The sequence below is a fragment of the Strix aluco genome, chromosome 8, assembly GCF_031877795.1.
Source record: "Strix aluco isolate bStrAlu1 chromosome 8, bStrAlu1.hap1, whole genome shotgun sequence".
In the NCBI taxonomy this organism is placed as follows: domain Eukaryota; kingdom Metazoa; phylum Chordata; class Aves; order Strigiformes; family Strigidae; genus Strix; species Strix aluco.
In genome coordinates this window covers 2,114,996-2,133,673 of record NC_133938.1, presented here as the reverse complement: position 1 = coordinate 2,133,673, position 18,678 = coordinate 2,114,996, and the positions used below count along the sequence as shown (strand labels likewise).

The window sequence follows — 18,678 nt, the reverse complement described above, 5'->3', positions numbered from 1 at the left end:
AAGATACAGACTACATCAGGTAAGGATCTGGCATTTTTGCTTTTTGAGTAACCCAAGGAGAAGAGATCTTAGAGGAAAAAAAACCCAAGAAGAAAAAACCCAAGGAGAAAGAACTATGGAGACATTTCTATTACCTTATTGGTATTACAGGGAAGGCCATGTCTAATGAGGGGGGAGATTTAGAGCATTTGAAAGAAGTTTCTAACCAGTATGGTTTCAAAGAGAAATTTTAATGATTGAAAAAGAATGAACAGTTGATGTCAATGCTACAATAAGTCTTTTCTTGCTGTTTACCAGCTGAGAAGGGCTATCGTTTAGCTACTGTTAAAGAGCTAGAGCAGGACCAATTATGTCATGTAAGGTATCAACCTGTAAAACGAGAGGAAAAAAAGAGCTGTATGGGAGTGCAATTGCAGCGTAAGGCATGCAGTGATCCAAAATCCTTGTTTATGAACTGAGAACAGAACCGCTCGTGCAATGAGCACCTGGAAAGCAGGCGAAGGTGGTTCAGATCACTGTCTTCTTGGGAATTCTGTTAATACTGTGCTTCCCTCTAACAGTGCTCCTTGAAAACAGGCCTCTTTGGATTGTATGTGTAGCGCCACGCTTAGCAGCATTACAAACATATATCTTGTTTATAAAGGAAATTAATTTTCAAGATGATATACGTATGGTAGCAGTCCTTAGGTGGGATTGCCCGTGAAGTGATTATTTCCCTTCGAGTTAGTTGTAGCATGGCCCCTGTCGTGCTGAGCCTTGTGCAGACCTAAGCTGAGGAAGAAGGAGATGGATGGTGCTAATGAGGCTCCGTGACTCAGTGGCCACTTATGCCACGTGCCCAGAAATCTGTGAAATTAAGCACTGATATTTTCAGTCCTGTTCTGGTGACACACCCAGAAAACTCTCCCTGTACTCTTATTAACAGAAGAACTCTGCTTGGAGGACTTGGGCTGCTTCGTGGCGATTTGTAGGAAAAAAACCCACTAATTTTATTTTCTAAGTTTAGCAACAATGGCCTCACTTCTAATTTTTAAAGGAAACATCTTTGATGGCTTAAAGCACTTGGCAAACGAGGCTGGTAATTACCAGAATTTTAAAATGTGCTAACAATTGTGAATTATTCATGCTTAATACCCTAAGAATGAAGCTTAGATCAACATCAGCATTTTTGTTCTCTCCAACTTTTAGTGTTTCGCACCGTGCAACTCCAAAGGGATTTAACGAAGTACCGGGCCCGCTTCACAAATTGGGAACCCAAGTCCCGTCAAGCCAAAGCTACTTGCTCAGAGCTGGAAGGATGGAGGGAGCAGCGCAGTTTGGGGCCACAGGCCACTGGCAGGTAGATCCTGGAGGTACCCAGGGTAGCGTCAGGATTTTGGACCTGGCAGGGTCTTTGGTGTAAATTAGCCCAGATTTATGCAAAAATGCAGAGAAGGGATGCCCGGTTGGCAACTTGTACACTGCAGCTGAGAGGGAATCTCCGCAATGATAGGATTGGAACGGAACCTAGTCCTGAGGCAAGTCAAATCCTCCCCTGCCAGCTAGGACGGAGAAGCCCTCAGTGGGGTAAGCAGCGGCTTCTCCGGGGCGAAGGCAGCACAGAGCTGGAGGGCTGGCGGGTTTGCTGCCGTGGCGAGGCTATCTTGGAGGTGGCCAGGAGAGGGCAGGTCGTGCCTGCCTTCTCAGCAGGTGAGGGCGTCCTGCCACACGCATCCCGGCGTTCGGAGGAAGCACCACTTTCCCGCCCTTGCCCCAGTGCCCCTCCCAAACCCAGCTGTGGCCAACCTCTGGATTCGTGATCCATTGAAACCTGAAGTTTGACACTGACTTACCTGTTCCTCAAGTTTCTAGGGGTATGGCATGCAGGAGAGCAGGAACTACCTCAGCTTTCAGCTGGGTTATGAAATCGTGTCTGATTCCACCAATTTCAGTATTTATTAGCAGAAACCCCTTTCTGAGGAACGAAGTAGCAGCCAAGCATGTGAGCCTCTGAGGAGCACGACCTTCTCCCAGTGAATCGTACCTTATCGCTGGGGGGAGCAGTCAGGTTGTGCAGCTCAAACACACTGACTTCCCCTTGAGTGTCTCCTGCCAGGAGGCAGTCGGTGGTCTTGGCAAAGAGGACAGACGTGAATTTTGCTCCTGGCTTGGCCAAGCAAGAGGTGACGGGGTTCAAGCTGCAACCCAGCAGAGGCAAGAATTAAGAGGTAAGATTGCATTTGCCCGAGGGTGCTATCATGTGAAGTCTAGCAGTAAAGCAGGCCTGATAAATGTTGCATGTTTTACTTGTTATGTTCTAGATTAACTGAAAAACTAAGAAATGAGGCAGTGTTTTGTTTGGTCTCTTCCAGAACAAAAATCCCAGCTGCTATTAACAATGATATCCTGGTTACCTAAAATCTGTCCTGTTGTCTAATATGGGGGTGGTGCTGGTGAATATTTTTATTATATGAATAATTTGCTTTTTGCTACTGCAAGATTTGGTGGGCTTCCTACTCCACTGTGGGCTTCATGCTGTCATTAATACTAAATAGTACGGGCCAGCAGTACAAGGCCAGGGATTAACTAAACTGCGTATAAAGTATGCACCAGTAGGAAAACATGAGAGGTAGGAGAACTTGTGACCATCTTATCTCTACAAAAGGTCCAAAGTAGCTCAGTTTAGTTACTTTTCCTTTTAACTATGGCAGTGGTAGAAGCTGTGATTTCAGAAAAAAAGCAGTTTTACCCTTTATCAGGTCCATGAGGCATCCAGCTCCTTCTTTTATAATCACAATTCTTTGGTAACTACCATCTGCTTTTAGAAAAAGTATTTCAAAATGCAACACTTTCAATAACTAAGCATGCAAATGACATGGAGCTGTCATGATCTGGTAATACCGATTAGGCGATAACATGTAGCCTTTGTGCCATGAAGTTTCAGAATCTTTGAGAAAAGTAATTACTTACGTGCTGACACTAAGATCCCAAATTTCTACTCTGCTTTCATTCACTGCTGCGAATACGAAGGTCGATTTTGGAGACCACATAATGTCATGAACAAAAGCAGGGATGGAAGTGAAAGTTAACATAGGCGTCTGGGAATCCTGATGCCATAAAATAATGCTCCAGTCTGCAGAGCAGCTTAGGAATGTGTCAGTGCTGAAGGGATTCCAAGCGACTTTGTACACCGGACCCTTGGTGTTTGGGGAGAAACAAGAACTTTGTGTTAGTCCAGAGCTACAGCCTCACAGGATGGTTTTTAAAAGCGACCTTTCATGGAAATCCCTGACCGTCCTCTGCCCTTAATAGCAAAACCAGTGTTGTGTTATGTGTACCCGTAGGAAATCGGGATGCAGCAGATGTGATAAGACAGGGAAGATCTTAGGAATAAAAAGCGTTTGGCTGATTCTGTCCCTTCACCAGCTGTTAGGAGAAGCCGATGCTGAAAGGGCAGCTTCTTGGGTGACGCAGAGACTTTCAAAAAAAGAGGTGCTGTTAAAGTTCTGCAGTCTTTCAGAGGTAAGACTATTTAACCGTGGTTTGCAGGACAATTAGATTACTGATTGTTTTCTTAAAATAAAGCCAGAGCTGAAGCTTTAAAATAGTTTATAGTACAAGTTTTAATAAATCACTTAAAAAAACCCAAACCACCTTAGAGTGTAGAAAATAATCCTGTAAGACTGTGATGCTTTATGCTATGGGAATTAATTCCTAATATAAGAAAATAAATGTATGTTTCTTCTGTTGCAGATGTTTTGCTTAGTAAATATAAGCAAAGAAACGATTACATTTGTGAACTTAATTGAACAGTTTCTGCTGTCACTTTTTCTATGTATCACTCACCTTATGGCCTCTGTACGTCTCTAGAAACTGCTCACTGCATGAACAGGAACACTTGTGGATATGACCCTCTTCTGTTCCAGCAAGATAAAAATTAGCATCCTGAAAGAAAGGTAAAAGAAGCCTATGTTAGATTAATTTATTTACTACTGCTCCAAAAATCTGTAAAGGACTGGAGGAGTTTGGCAGCGACAGTCCTCTGAAGAACAGAGGTGGATTGCCAGGATGTTGTGTGCTGGGCTGCTCGCACGTGTGCTGCTGAGGCGTATGGGGGGTACGGAAAGTGGTGCCAGAACGTATCAGATTTGCTCTGATGTTCTCCGTCTATGCAGAACAGATGCTGTGATTTTTGACTGCTGAAAATCCCAGACTTTCAGCGATTCACATCGGCAAACGCATGAATTCTTCAAGTGTTCTGTGGACTAAATATTCATCTGGATAAAGAGGAGAAGCGTGGCCATCTAAGGCCTAGACTTGGGAGATGTTGAACAGTCAAATTCTCGCTGATTTGACCAACACGCAGAGGAAAGCTGCCCTAGGATCTGGCCCAAAGCAAACGTGAGTAACATGGCTGAAGTGACAGAGTTGTTCACAGAGAGGGATTAGTTGCTCGGTTTATGTATGATCCATTTGGGTGAAACCGTTATTAGCTAAGAAGCAATTTGTTTCAGAACTAACTATGCTTTAAATACCAGTGCCAAGTCCCAGGCTAGTGCTTATTAAAGTAGCTCCAGCTGAGGATCTCACTCTTGCTGCACGGTTTTCTGGATAATACTTTAGCTGGGATAGACTTTCGGAGCCTACCTTTGGATGGAAGTCAAAGCACATTCCAGCTGCCTGTTGAGATATCAGAACTTCATTTTTCCTTTCTTTCCCACCTGGTAATTTTTTCTTCTCACTTTCTGTTCGCTTTATTTTCATCAGATCTGTGCAAATAGCAAGAGTTTTTGTCAAACAGGTATGTGACAGTGCTGTGAATAACTCGCGCTGCTTTGGAATTCTCAACAGCTCTTAAATGTTTTGTGTATGATAACTGGTAGAAAGAATGTCACCTGAAATAAAATGTAGCAATTGCAATTTCAGGTATTATCCCTCTGCAGAAAAGCTGCAGGGGAAAATGCTTACCAGTGCAATCTAGTCTTTTCTGTATAAGCCACTCGGTTATCCGGCCATCTGCTGAGATACAGATTAATGTCTCTTTTTTGCCATCTCCTGTTGCCCCTCTGTCCTGTTCCACCCACCTCAGTTGCCAAACAGGACCCGTATGTTTATTTGAGGATTCACTGGGACAAAAGATGCACATGATAAATCGTACATGAACAAAGACAAGACAGTATATTTGAAAAATAATCAACCTTCCACTTTGTAATGAACATCAAGTCTTATGACAGAAGTGTTTAGCTTTTCTTTATAAAAGAAATCTGAACATTGGCTGTTTTCTCCAGGAAAATGTTTCTTTTATCAAACACGTCTGATATTTGGTTTCAGGGCACTGTTTATCTGCTGACACACCTTTCATCGATACCTGAATCATGAAATCAATCTGCACCTGGGGAGGTGCCCTTAGAGCAGATGTCTCCCTGATCACTTCCTCGCTCTCATTTTCTTCTGAATTCCTGCTTATCCCTCACCTATTCTGATGTTCTCTCTATTTTGGGCAAATGGAATCAGTGAGAAAACACCAAAGGCCTCCACTGGTCTCCCTTAGGATTTATTATCTGGGGCAGGATTGTCCTAGTTAGTACATGGAATATGATATACGTGGTGGTAACTTGCTGCATTTTTCTTAAAAGGTCAGATCATAGTACTCATTTGTTTCACCATTCCCATGTGGGGAACTCGCTTTGTTGTGCACAGTAACAGCACAGAGTTTCATACCCCAAATAAGGAGCTGTTAAAGTAATGTAAACGTTCACCACAGAAATAAGAATAGAGGGTGATGGCAGTGTCGGAGGGTTTGGCTGTATCGGTGTGAAGAGGTGGATGGGAGAAGCCTTGCTGGCTCACTCTGATCCTTCCAGGCATTTATGCACTATCATAAATTTTTGTGTCTGCAGTTTTGCTCCAGAAACTTCTAGTATTTGAGGGTATTGTTTATGTAGGCATTTCCAGTCAAAACTGGAAGATACTGACAAAAGTTGAAAATGAAAAAATTGTGCGGCATCCCTGCCATTCACAAGCCTTACTTACCAAGACTGTTACTATTCCCTCAGCTTCTCAGTTGTGGCTGTTCTTTTATTTGTTACTTGCTCAGATGTGAGCAGGGTGGGAGGAGATGGGAAATCACAGCCTTACCTGCTGTCCAAAAGTGCGGTGTCCTTACAACTCCGTACGTTATAGATTGTGACAGAACCATTGTACGTTCCAACTGCTAAAAGATTTGGGCTTGCCGTAGAAAAATCCAGAGCAGTAACACCATGCTCACACTGGAAAATACGCTCTGGCCACTGACCAGTAGAAAAATACAAAAATGTTTTCAGTTAGTTTCTTAATTTACGCCTGTCTTCTCAACACTGGATACTAAATTGCCAGGCTCTGCTGGAAAATTCAAGTGTTGATGACCATAGTCACTACTTCTAGACAGAATTAGGTGCTATATTCTAAATGGTTCAGTTTATTTCTTGCTGCAACTGATAAAATTAGGAGAAAGTAAAGACTGTGCTGAAATATGACACTGTAAAATCAGTTAGATGGGCCTACTCCAAACCAAGTACCTAAAAATCAAGTTCCCTAAGATTCAGCTGTGTGAGTATAGTGTGAGGTTTTTGTTTGATTTGGTTTTTTTCTTTTTAAAACAAATTTGGCATTTTGGAAAACTTCTCCAGTTGTTTGCTATCTTGTAATATGAGAGTAAGTACCTTTCCAATTACAGAAACTTAGCTGAAGATAAAATGCAATCTAACGTACTTCAGGTAATTTGTAAACCACGATTTTCATGTGATTTCTCCATGTAACCAAAGAACTGATTCAGCTCTTGTTGTAAGATTAAATCCTTAAAGTCACTGCACCGAGCTCTTGAAACGGGAAACAGTAGAGTGTTAGTCTGCAAAGAACTGTGTTTCAGTGTGTGTGCCAGGTCTTATTTCTTGATGTCAGGGACTATGGTGACATCAGGGAATCACAGAGTATTTGATTGTTGTTGATGTGATAAATATGCAAAGACTCAACTCTGCATGATTTAAATTAATACACAGTTTTGGCCAAGTGAAGTTTGTAGAATAAATCAAACTAAAGTTGTGTAATTTGATGGCAATCAGATGGGTTTTATTGTGTCACTTTGTAGCTGAGATTTCCAAGATTTTTTTAAAAAAACGGATAGCTTTAAAAGGATTGGTTTTCAAAGGGATATGTAAAGGTGTAAATGTTATCATCTACAAAATCTACTGTCTTTTTGACAATATTATGAGAAGTTAGATTAGATAATTCTATTATATACTTTTTTTTTTCCTTCAGCCTAACAGAATTTCATGGTACAACATAAAATGGATTGGAAAGGATAATTCTTAGATTTAAAATACATACATTCTCTGTAATGAGAGTTTGGAAGTATTGAACAAACGGTCTGTAGATTTTGAAAAACAAAAGGTAAATGGATTTATTTTCACATTTGCTGTGCTCAAGACTTTGCCAGTCTAAAAACCAATTTCTACACACCTGGGTCTACCCAGAGTGATAACGAAACAAATTTCCAGTCTTGGGTAGGTCGTCGTAGGGATTGGAAACGGGCTACCGAGATCTGCGTTGCTAAGTTGCCTAGCACAGAGTGGTACTACCCGAGAGCTGTAGCCATCTGTTAGTTGTTTGGTGGCCTGTGTGCAGTGAGTTTAGTTCCTGTGAACAGATGTCCACGTTTCCAAGCCACCAGTACAGTCGGCACTCAGCGTCAACTGAGAGGACGGACAGGTGCAGAAACTAAACTGCTTCCTACAGGCGCTTCCTTTGGGTCAAGATTTAAGCATGTTGCTAGGTACTGCAGTCGGAATCAATTTTCCAGAAATGTGTGGTTTGGACTAGCAAATTCAACCTTACTGGCTAGATCTTGCTTTTTGAAACAGGAAAGGGGAAATAAATAAAGCAGAAATAGTGCAGCAGAAAAAGGCATTGAAGGAAAACAAAAGAAAACAAACTGGCTGCTCATTACCCTGGGGTTCTTCAGTGACCAACAGCAAGCCAAGCCTTTCTTCTGTTCTTTAAAATTAAACGCTCCGTAACCAACAGCTAAAAGATCCTAAAAGATTAACAGATATATCTTAGTTTAACTTGAAGTTCAGTTGTATGTTTTTAAAAGGCAGCTTTCTGCTAACAATCACTGTCAGAGCAAAGTCTGGAGAAATAACGCTCATGTCATAGGCAAGTAGAATAACACACAAGAATAACAGAATTTCAGAATTTCTAGAGTACTGGAAACTGGTTCAACTAAAAGTGCATTCATAGTCACTATCAGGTGTGTTTGCAATCCCCCCTCCCTGGCCATCATAAAAATATGTCTCTTTCCAGAGATGAATATACATTGTTCTATAGCCATATTTTAATGTGCAGTATTTAATGGAATAGGTAATAATACTTCTACTTTTCTCTCTCAACATTAGCTGTAAAAGGAGGTTCAGTGACCACATCAAACTGCGCTTTTAGCTCCCTGCGGTCAAGTCCAATGAATTGTTTGTTCCTTTCCATAAGCAAAAGTAAGAAACAGCAGCAAGACTTCAGTCTTCAACTCCATTTTTTTTTTTTTTCCTACACACAACAAGTCGTTTGTGAAACTAACACTTTAAAAGTAGGTATTTGTTTGCCCTATAATTCTAAGACTGAAGTCTATAAATGCAGCCAACTTTATAATATCTGGGGATCTGGTGTACTAACAGTACGAAATGGTCTTTATTTTTTTCTCTTTTTTTCCCTTGGGGCATTCTTACTGGTTTTATGTTTCTCATCTTCACCTGCTTTTTACCTTCCTTCCATTCATTATTTTTGTTGTGGCCATAGGAGAGCTCTGTTGGAAAAACTGAGCCTCGCATTACTCTGAAAGTGGAGGTGTTGGAGTCATTCTGACCTCCACCAAAATAGAATTCAATAAACCTGGGCCAGCTGCTCAGAAACCTGTGCTTGTTTTTATGCATCTCATCCTTAAAGTTTGATGAATGCTGCTTTTTTGGGAGATTACTGTTAGAAACAAGGATGTCGTATCTAAACTATCATGAATAAACTCCATCAATGGTGATAAAGTTTAGTAGTAGGAGTTTACATTTCAACTTCCAGTTCTATAACAGACCAAGTCTGTTATCTCAACATTGTTGTTCAGGTGACCACCCATGGTAAAGGGACCAATTAAATTAAATTCTGGACCAATTAAAACTGTTGTGATACACTTATAGGAAAGGCCTAGTGCAGCTGCCCAAACTGTAGAATAATGCAGCAATATTGTTATGTGGAAGGACAAAATACAGTGTGGGATGCAAAGGCAACCTACCTGACTGTCGGGGGGAATCCATCGCTCTGACATCCCTCCCAACAAAGTACATCAAAATCGGGAATTTATTTACACCGACAATTGCTTATACCACTTTGTAAACAGCTCAGAAGCAGCGATTTGTTAACTCACTGGGTTTGCTTTGCTCCAAGCCATACTGCTCACACTGTGACCATTAGTTAAATCACACATGTATGACCACAGCCATTCCAGTCGGGGAGGTACAATTTCTTCTCGGGTTTTCTTGAGGTCTGACAGAACTGATGGCTCAATGAACGCTTCCTTCTGCTCTTCCTTCTTCTTTTCCTTGTCATGCTCCCCGTGTTTAGCTTCTTTCCTGGCTGCTGCTGTACCACTAGTGTCCGTTGTAACGCCGGGGTCTAAAATGCACAAATATGGTAGAGTCTGAGTAGTAACATTTCACTTCTCTAATTCCAGACATTCACATCAGAAGAAAAATTTGCCCTTTTGGCAAAAAAATGAAGATGTGAGGAGTTAAGACATCCTAACGTCTAAAACTGTGGCTAAAATATTGATAGGGACATAGAAGGGGGCTGCATCAGGCTGTAGTGTGCCAGTTATGCTCCAGGTGTTTAATGAGTGGATTTAGCTACCCAGCAACAACTTGGGAATTTATGTCCACCCCCCACTAGGAATGTTTCTAATCTCTCATATTTAAAAATTTGTTTAAACAGGGATTTTTTCAAGTTAGATGCCAAATTTTAAAGAGCCACCCTTGGGAAAATTAAGCATAGAGCATATTTTTAGACTTCGTTTGCTAAGTATTTTTTTGTTTACTCACCCCTTTATTTTATGTAATGTGCAAATCATAGATTCATCTCAGATCACTATTAACAAAACAAGAACACAATAACTGCCACATTGTCAGAACAAAAGTCCTCCTGGTCAGTATCGTGCTCCAGCTACAGCTAGTTCCTGAAGAGTGACAGAATATAACAGGTTCATTGCCTGAGAAACTGAAACTCTCTATCACACACAGAGGTACGATATGATAAAAGCAGTGTGGATCTGCCTGTTTGGTGGTTTGTTTTTTTTTTTTGAATCCCTGTGTTAACTTGGAACTCCTGTAAAAGGTAAAATATTACTTAGCACTTGGGTCCAGGTAACGCCTCTTACAGTCTGCAGTGAATGTGCTTTGTGTTAGACACTGAACGTCTATCAGGCTAAAACTTCTGTTCACCATCAGTCTCCTTAGAAAATAAACTGTAAAAAAACTGTAAGAGACATTCCAATGCAAAGAATGGTTGGAGAAGTAGCAGAATTAATCCATATTTATCTGAACTGTCAGGAAACAAGTTTGACTCATATTTTGAGTAAGTCTCAGTTTGAGGTGATAAAGGGAGATGAGCCAGCTCAGAACTCATTTATTCAATTCTTCCACCAAGTATGGTAGGGATGGCTGTTACAGTTCATGTGGATATCTCATAAACTCTCTTCTGCTTTGTCAATTTCTTAAACAACTTGTTGTCTGTAAAGACATTCAGTGAGGGAGGTAACTCCATGACTTTCAATACTATGCAAAGCCTCATGCTGAAAACGGGGCAGCCAGTAAGAAACAAACCTGTAAGGACAGGAAGCTGCCGATAAGCTGCAAGTTTGGGCTGAAAAATATTCTCCATTAGAATCCTCTCCATGAAAAATAAATCCTGCTGAAAGTTTTCTGAGGTTAATATAGCTTCTGAATGGCATTCTTTCTCTTCGTGGATTCTGGCAAGAATAGCACTTTCTGCAATCATTGTAGAAGTTGTGCTGCCTGACAAGAGATAATATGGAAAAAAAGAGTTTTAACATGATAATACTTTGCACATAAAAGTCAAGGGGATAAGTCGTCTTCTCCTCCTCCTCCACCTGCAGAAATCATAGAAGAACCTATCATCATCAAAAAATACTTCCACTATTAATTTTTCTTGCTTTGTTTTCTTTTATTGCTCAAATAGTATGATGAGATATTTCTGGAATTTTTCACAGTTGGTGTTTCACTGCTACTGTCCTAAGTGAGTTGGTACCAGCAAACTTTGTCACTGTTTATTTTTATTTAAGATCATTTTTGACAGCACTGTACAGAAGAGGTCTTGTTGCAGCCCTGTCCAAGATTCTTTAGCAAACTCCCTTTCAAGTGCCAGACAGGCAGACCAAGCACTTTCTTCACAGACACAGTGATACGCATGGTTTAGGAGGATGAAAACATGGCAGAAGTGTAAACCTGGAAAAATGTTACCTCTGTCAGAAGAGACAGACGTAGTCTGATCGTGTTTTTTGGGTGTGTGAGATTTGCTGCTTTTCCCAGTCGTGGCTCTGCTACCTTCTGCTTTTGGTGTAGGTTTTATTTCTGACACGTTAAATGAATCGTACAAGTCCCAGGAAGTGACCATCATCCCTAGAAATGAATGACACCGTATTATACAAGTCTCTTGTTTCGATCCATTATTATAAAGGACCACGTACAGCTGAGCAGAGGTTTACTTTTTGTACTACGCTCCCAACTGTTGGGCAGAAGGGCTTTGAAACCAGATGAGGGGCAGACAAGGCTGTAGCAACAGCTGCTGTGCGACGGCCGCAGCTGCACCAGGGTCTTCTGGGTGCTTGGCTTCCCTTAGGCAGGGCCATCTGCCCTCCAAAACAAGGCTCCACAACCTTGCCTTTGTGTGCTCGGCTTTTCAAACGCGGTTGGAATGAGCCTTGCTGGTGCTCAAGGCACACAAAAACAAGGTTTTCAAATCAGATTCATGTCTACTTTACTTTTTTTTTTCACTCATTTTACATACGCTAGCAAACACAAAGGAAAAATGTTTGGAACAGCATTCCCCATAGTTTTCTTTGGCCTCCTACACAAAAAAAAATGTCTATAGTGAGGCGAAGCTCAGCACGCACATCTAAAACCTAGATATTCCTCTGTAATTTTTTCAGAGCACTGAGGTTGAACATTTTGTAAAATTGCATCTATCTTGTGAGACTGCCAAGATTTTCTGCTTTCCCCAAGATTTTAAATCTCGTAACAGAGGTTCTCTTCTTTGCATTATGGCAACTAGAAATAGAAACCAGCATCACTGCAAAGTTAAGGGGAAAAAAGGGAACTGTGTCCTTTCATATTTCAAGAGTGTAGCTGCATATTAGGTGAAGTTCTACCTCCTGAGAAGCAGCTCTGCTTGCAGAGACACAGCAGCTCTCAGCTACGTAATGACTATTTTATGCAACGGATACAGCGCACCAGTACCAATGATCAAGTTTTAGGAGGGGCAGAAGAGGCCACCGCAAATCACACTAGTCTGAACCTAAAGCTCTGGAAGTGAAAGTTGAGGAAACATCCTCTCCTGCTTAGAGATGGAGGAAAGAAAAAAAACTTTTCCTCAGTATCTGACCTGTGTGCGGAGAGTGTTCTGAGGTCCCACGATCCAGCTGTATGCTAGTTTTCCCAAATATATATTTAATAAGTAAACTAAATGCAATAATAAACCCAACTGCCAAGGGTACAATGCAGTAAATGAGAGCCTTTCCTACATGGTACTCAGAAAGTTTACCTTTATCTTCCATGATGATTTTGTCACATTGCACTTCCTTGTTCTTCGCGGCTCCGTTAATGGTTTGCATCATTTTTTCTACAAAGCGATCATTACCAGGTCTATTTTTGCAAATGTCAACATAAATCCTGTTCCGCTCCCTCGGGAGAAAAAACAAAAGTGTACATTGACTTTCTGGAAAACATTTGCATTCAACTTCTCAGTGTATTTAACCTCAAGTTGAACAGGAGAGGATACTCCCTGCCGTAAATTTACTGCTTGGGGTTTTTTTGGATTGCTAGATTTTATTTCACTCTACGTATCATCTTTCAGCAGCTATTTCTGACCTTGGGATGCTATTCTAAACCAGAAATGGCCTGTAGGGCAGCAAAAATCCCTACTCCGACGACCTTTGCACTTTGGTGGAATTCAGAGTTCAGCCATACGTAGCTCTCATCACTTGGGAGTGAAAGGCGGTGCATCCAAGAGACAAAAATGAAACTAGTACATTTCTGTTTCGTCCAGCCCTCAGGTTCTGTAGGAATGGTCAGTGGGAATTGTGAAACTTTTTCTATGATTTTTGTTTCACTGTTCTAACAGCAGACCTAGATATATCCTGTGCTCAGGAAGCATCCCTCTTCCCATACAGTTGGCAATACGTGCTGTGTACACCAGCTAAGTCTGATTCAGAGGATGCTCTTCCTCTTCCTTCTTCCCAAAAATCACAGCAGTGTGATTCACAGACAGGGGGCGGGGCTGGAGTCCTACCATGAGCTTTGTGTGTATACTAGCAGGAAAAACTCCCTTAGCTAAGTTGTTTGACTTGCCAACCGCACTATGCTGCATCTCAGGCTTTGGGGCTTACGTCTCCAAAAGCTGTGTGACAAGTGTCTCAGTCTGACATCCATCAAGGAGAGAACTTTGCTGCACTCTGTCCCAGTCAGCTCCTGGGAGAAAGCCAAAAAACTGGGTGTTCTGGGTTAACTCCCTACCAAAGTTCATGGTAGTCCAGGGAGGAGACTCTGAACTGGAAACACTAGATGCAGCTGAGGGGAGATGCAGTATTTTAACAGGCAAGGTCACTTGCGGTGGGGTGAGGTTTCTGCTAGCTAGAAGCACTGTGAAGAGCTTCAGAGGAAGCCAAGGCCTGCCTAGTGTGCTTATATCTCTGTCATTAATAAATTATTAGCTATAAAGAAGCTACACACAAGAATCAATGCAGAGGTTTGCAATTTCTTAGTGTTTCCATTAAAATTAAATCGTGTAATTCATGTATACCACCCTTCACCTTCTCTTTCCCCCATCCTCTCTGTGTTCTCTTGTCACCATCCCCTGCTCTTGCTAATCTTTCTTAATTTATCACTGAAAGAGGGGGTGAATTTGATCAACAAGATGGGGGTTGTAAGGAATTCAGGCTGTCTTGTCAAGAGAGACACTCAAGCCCAATACAGCTTTAAACAAAGGTGAAATGACAAACTGTAGCAGTCAGAACGCTGAACGTCCGCGTGAGCAGCCTGGTCAGGGCTTTGTGATCAGCAGAAACTGGGTGTGCTGAGCATACTACAGGCACGTACACAATGACCAGTATACATACTGAACTCTTCCAGCATCTTCTGATTCCACGGACACCACAGCAGGTGACATAGCCAATATCCAGATAGTTTCTGTCTCTGTGAGGTAAATATCCACTCTCCTCTCTAAGTCTTTTTTTGTCAGTTCTTCTTTTATCTCCTCTCGCTTCACCTGCACATCTGAAAAATTAGATGAGGTTAACAAGCGAGACCTTTTCAGCTCTAAATTTAAAAGCAGTCAAATTAAAAGTATTTTATATCTAAAAGCCAAAACTTGTGAGGTACTGGGTTGCTTTGAAGCGCGGGTCATCTCACAGCCACGTGCTGCGGTGTCTCACAAATCACAGTGCTCCGAAGAACAGTTTAAATCTATAATTATACAGCGTATGTTCTTTACCAGATAAGCTAACAGTTGTGTCTTGTCGAGAGCCAGGTTCTACTATTTCGTCTAGTATGGACTCCGTTGTTGATGCGTTTGATATAGAAGTACTGCTGCTTCCATACGTCCTTCAGTAACAAAGAAATAAGCAGAAATAGTACGTGAGAGTCCAGATGTCAGTCAGCAAAGCACTACAAAAATAGCAGCACTGTTATCAGGATCAGCCACAGAAGACTGGAAGAGCACATACAGGAATGCCTGCGTTGTGAAAGAACTCACAGAAGGCTTAGGAAGGAAAATAATGAAATGGTTTAAAAAAGATTTAAAGAGGAAGAATTCCTCTGACAGCATATCCTGAGGCATTAAATAGCTGATGGAAAAGAAGCTGTTGAGCTTTCAGATTTTCTTAGCATATAATAAGGGGAGGCGTTGGCTACCTACTGTGCGATAACGCATACCCAGTGACAGTGCTGTTCTCGACCAGATCCTTTGGTGCTTTGCATGTGATGAAATGTCTTTGAAATGCACAAGAAACTCGGTTGAAGGGATTAGCTTGTTAACAAAAATAGGTAATGTTCATAGAGGGGATAGCTGTGATAATTAGAAGTAAAACTCAAAACTTAGGTACTGTTGGGAGGTTTGTGAGCAGATTTTCTCTTCCTCAAAAGCAAAGTGTGAACAATTAGACAAAAGGCATGTGAAAAACACAGTTTTTAAGGTTCGTATTTAAAACTAATTGATTTCATTTTGTCTTTTAAGTGAAGAGGGCTTGTCTCCAAAAAGGATGCGTTTATTTTTCAGGCGATACTTTGTATTTTTAAGTCATTTTTTGTGTATATTTGCTCCTGGTTAATATCCCTACCTCTGAGATGATCCTTTATAATAGCCAGCCTAGGAAACATGACAGAAAGATAGTTCTCAAAGAGCAATCTATTCTCCTTAGAAATCACAATGGCATTAACTTTGCGAAAGAAAACAGTAAATAATGCTTTTCTTTAACTTGCATTTTTTTTCCAGTGCTGACTTTACTAGTCTTCTAGTCCCCTTGACTAAACAAATAGCATCTCCTCTCCATACAATTTGAATGTGTACACACCATTGGATAAAGCGATGTGGTTCATTATTTTTCATTTGAAACACAAATAGTTATTTACCTTCTTTTCCATGACTTAATTGAATTTGTCAGCCTGAAGATAAAATGGCTCGAGTTCATTGACTTTGTTTATTCTCTCTGTACAGAAGGTTTGTAAATGAAAGCCAGTAAGTTGTGAAAGATGTAATTCAGCAGTTCTAACTCAAAAGCTTTTGTAGAAGGACATTTTTTGAAATGGATGCACATATGCACACGGAGGTAACTTGCTTGAATTAGTTTAAAAGAGAGGATTCTTACTATGTTAACAATATTTTGATATTTGAACTGAAAGAGTCAAGTTTTTAAAGAGGGTTGTCTGTACTGAATAAGTATCATTAAAACTGACAAAATACTTTAAAAGAAATGTGTACCTCTTCACTGAAACCAAACCTTTTGTTTCCAGAGCATTTTTCCATACCCCCAGCTAAGCAGGTATTGATAGATTCCAGTTTTTGAAAAAAAACCCCACGCTTGGGGAAGGTAGAGAGCATCTGAAGAAGCTAAAGGGAGTATCTTACCGAGGTGCAGATGCCCCTTCACCGCTGTACAGCCTTGCTCAGACAACCAGAACACAACTCCTCTACCTTTAAGGCAGCGTGGCATCACACAGGTGTGTTCCATCATAACTTTTATGCAGGCCCAACCATTACGAAACCTGCTGTTTGGGTGTCTGCATTGCTGAGCTGTGAGGTACTCGTCACCATCTCTAAAAATGGGCCATTCTGGTATGTTTCATTAAAAAATGCAGTTTAGGAAGGATAATTGGAATAAAATGGGAAATCTCACAGGAGTGTGTGCTGCAGTCTGGTTTCACCTGTATGTATTGGCATTTCAGCAGTAGTTCTGGCACAGTCATGAGCACTGACAGATTTATTCTGTTACCATTCCTCAAAATTTAAATGACTGTAACCGGCAAGTTTTTGTATTTTGGCAACACAATATAATTATTAACCCTGCACAATTATTCCAGCTCCCAACCTCTGAAGAGCAGATGTGTGGCCGCTGCAGGGTAGAACCCTGTGAGACAGGATTTAAGAGACAGCATATTGACTCACCTTGAGAGCAAACCTAAACCAGCATTCACTCCTGATGTCTGATGGGCGGAAAAAGAAGAGAGAAAACCAGATCCTGTGGCCCCAAAGTAAGCACTTGATGCCAAGAGTTTGCCCTTCCTGGGTACAGCTGCAGTGGGATCTGAATGGAAGAGTGGACGGGGCGTCACATCCTTTCCCTCATCGTCAAAAACCTGAAGAAATATTTAAATTATGATAATAGTTTCACTGTGTTCCCAAAACAAGCGACGGTGATGACACTTGCAACGTTTTATCTCATCTGGAACAAAAAGAAGACTCTGATCCAGGCAAGAATGTGACAGAACAGATAAATAACCCCTCTCTGCAAATGATGCCTAATATACCCCAGGAGAGGGGCGAGGGGGGTTGCATTCCCACCTTCCCTTCGGGGTTCAGCCTTGAGAGCGCTGTCACCTTTGCCTGGGACTTCTCTGGAACTGTCTTTATAGAAATGGCTACAAAATATCTGCAAAAATTGTGTTTGTCTCACTGTCAGAGCCACTTCTCCTTCGTGGTCAACCCTGCTGTCTTTTCTGGCTTTTTTACTCTATAATCAGTACCAAAGTGGCTTATTGACTGTAACTATTCCTGTCAAATTAACAGTACAGCAAAAGCAATTACAGAAATAATTATGCATTTTTTTATTATACTGCTCAAAATATTTTATTGTAAGAAGGTATTCAGTAAGGTCCTTAAACAACTCTCAGATTATGTTACGGGAATCTTCTATTTTTTTGGGTAAAGACAGTGGTGCTGCAGTCAATATATCTCAGATTTGAAAGCACGTAGTTCTCAGATTAGGAGGAGAGCTGTTAGTCTAATTTTTTAAAATTATTATTATTCTCGCAGCTTGTTTTTGGACCCTAATCATCTCCCTTTCAGAATGGATTAAGCTCTTGGGTCATTCTCTTTCTCCACAGCTCTTCAACTTCAGACATGCCTTTCCTTTCCTCCTCCCTCTCCTTCCTTTCTGTCAACAAACATCCGCAACAACTCACGTTTAAAAGTTTTTAGTAACAGCATAAATGGCTTCTCACCCGTACGGCATGCTTGTTACCCACGAGAGACCCCCTGGCTTTGCCATCAGAAGTCGTGGACTGGCTTCTGGAACTCGCCGCTCTATTTGCGTGGACGCCGCTTAGGACGCTCGCTCGTCTTTGGCTACCTGAGCTCGCTTCTGATCCTTGCCTTACCCTGAAATCAGTCAGGTTTCAGTCAACGAAATGCAAACAACCAAATACAAGCCCCAAATGACTTATCCCTTAACTTCACGAATGGTTTAAATTTAAGCCGTTCGTTGAAACCACGGTTTAAATTTAAACCATTCGGGTTGATAATCCTGAAATACTGTAATTCCTTGCAAAAATCTCCGTTCAGTTTCAGCGGTGATAGGAGGAGTGAGGCAGACAGGGGTGGGGGCGATGCCCGCTGTAAAATAAAACCCTAAAAGGCATTTTACTGATATTTGGGGTTTTGGGGCTAAGCTTACAAACGGGAACTAATAAAAGGGCAAGAGGCGCAGCCGGCAACTGCCTGCGGGCCGGCTACGCTGCCGGCTGCCCCCTCAGGTCGGGACACCGGCGGGAGCCCGCCCGCGCCTCCCCGCTCCGGCCCGCCGTGTCTGGAGCCATCGGAGGGCCCCCCCCGCCCCGCCGGTCGCTCACAGGGTAGGCCGCCGGCCGCCGGGGCCCTGCATGGCGACGAGGCCCGGCCGGG

The 18,678-nt window shown here is 41.7% G+C and overlaps 1 protein-coding gene across 2 annotated transcripts; it reads right to left on the bottom strand.

Moving 5' to 3' along the window:
- Positions 1-212: 212 nt before the first annotated feature.
- Positions 213-18,668, bottom strand: DNAI4 (dynein axonemal intermediate chain 4). 2 transcript variants are annotated; one of them, XM_074831794.1, is made up of 17 exons: positions 18,627-18,668; positions 18,000-18,156; positions 16,945-17,135; positions 14,776-14,885; positions 14,402-14,558; positions 12,829-12,968; positions 11,529-11,687; positions 10,872-11,063; positions 9,422-9,669; positions 7,964-8,050; positions 6,118-6,269; positions 4,948-5,105; positions 4,627-4,748; positions 3,826-3,924; positions 2,950-3,176; positions 2,024-2,177; positions 213-369 (listed from the first exon to the last, which is right to left on the bottom strand). In XM_074831794.1, exons 1-17 carry the CDS (start codon positions 18,656-18,658, stop codon positions 325-327), a joined length of 2,430 nt encoding a protein of 809 aa, XP_074687895.1. In that variant the 5' UTR covers positions 18,659-18,668; the 3' UTR covers positions 213-324. The 2 variants fall into 2 exon arrangements, with proteins under 2 accessions (XP_074687895.1, XP_074687894.1); XM_074831793.1 differs by having other exon boundaries at positions 213-2,177.
- Positions 18,669-18,678: the final 10 nt, after the last annotated feature.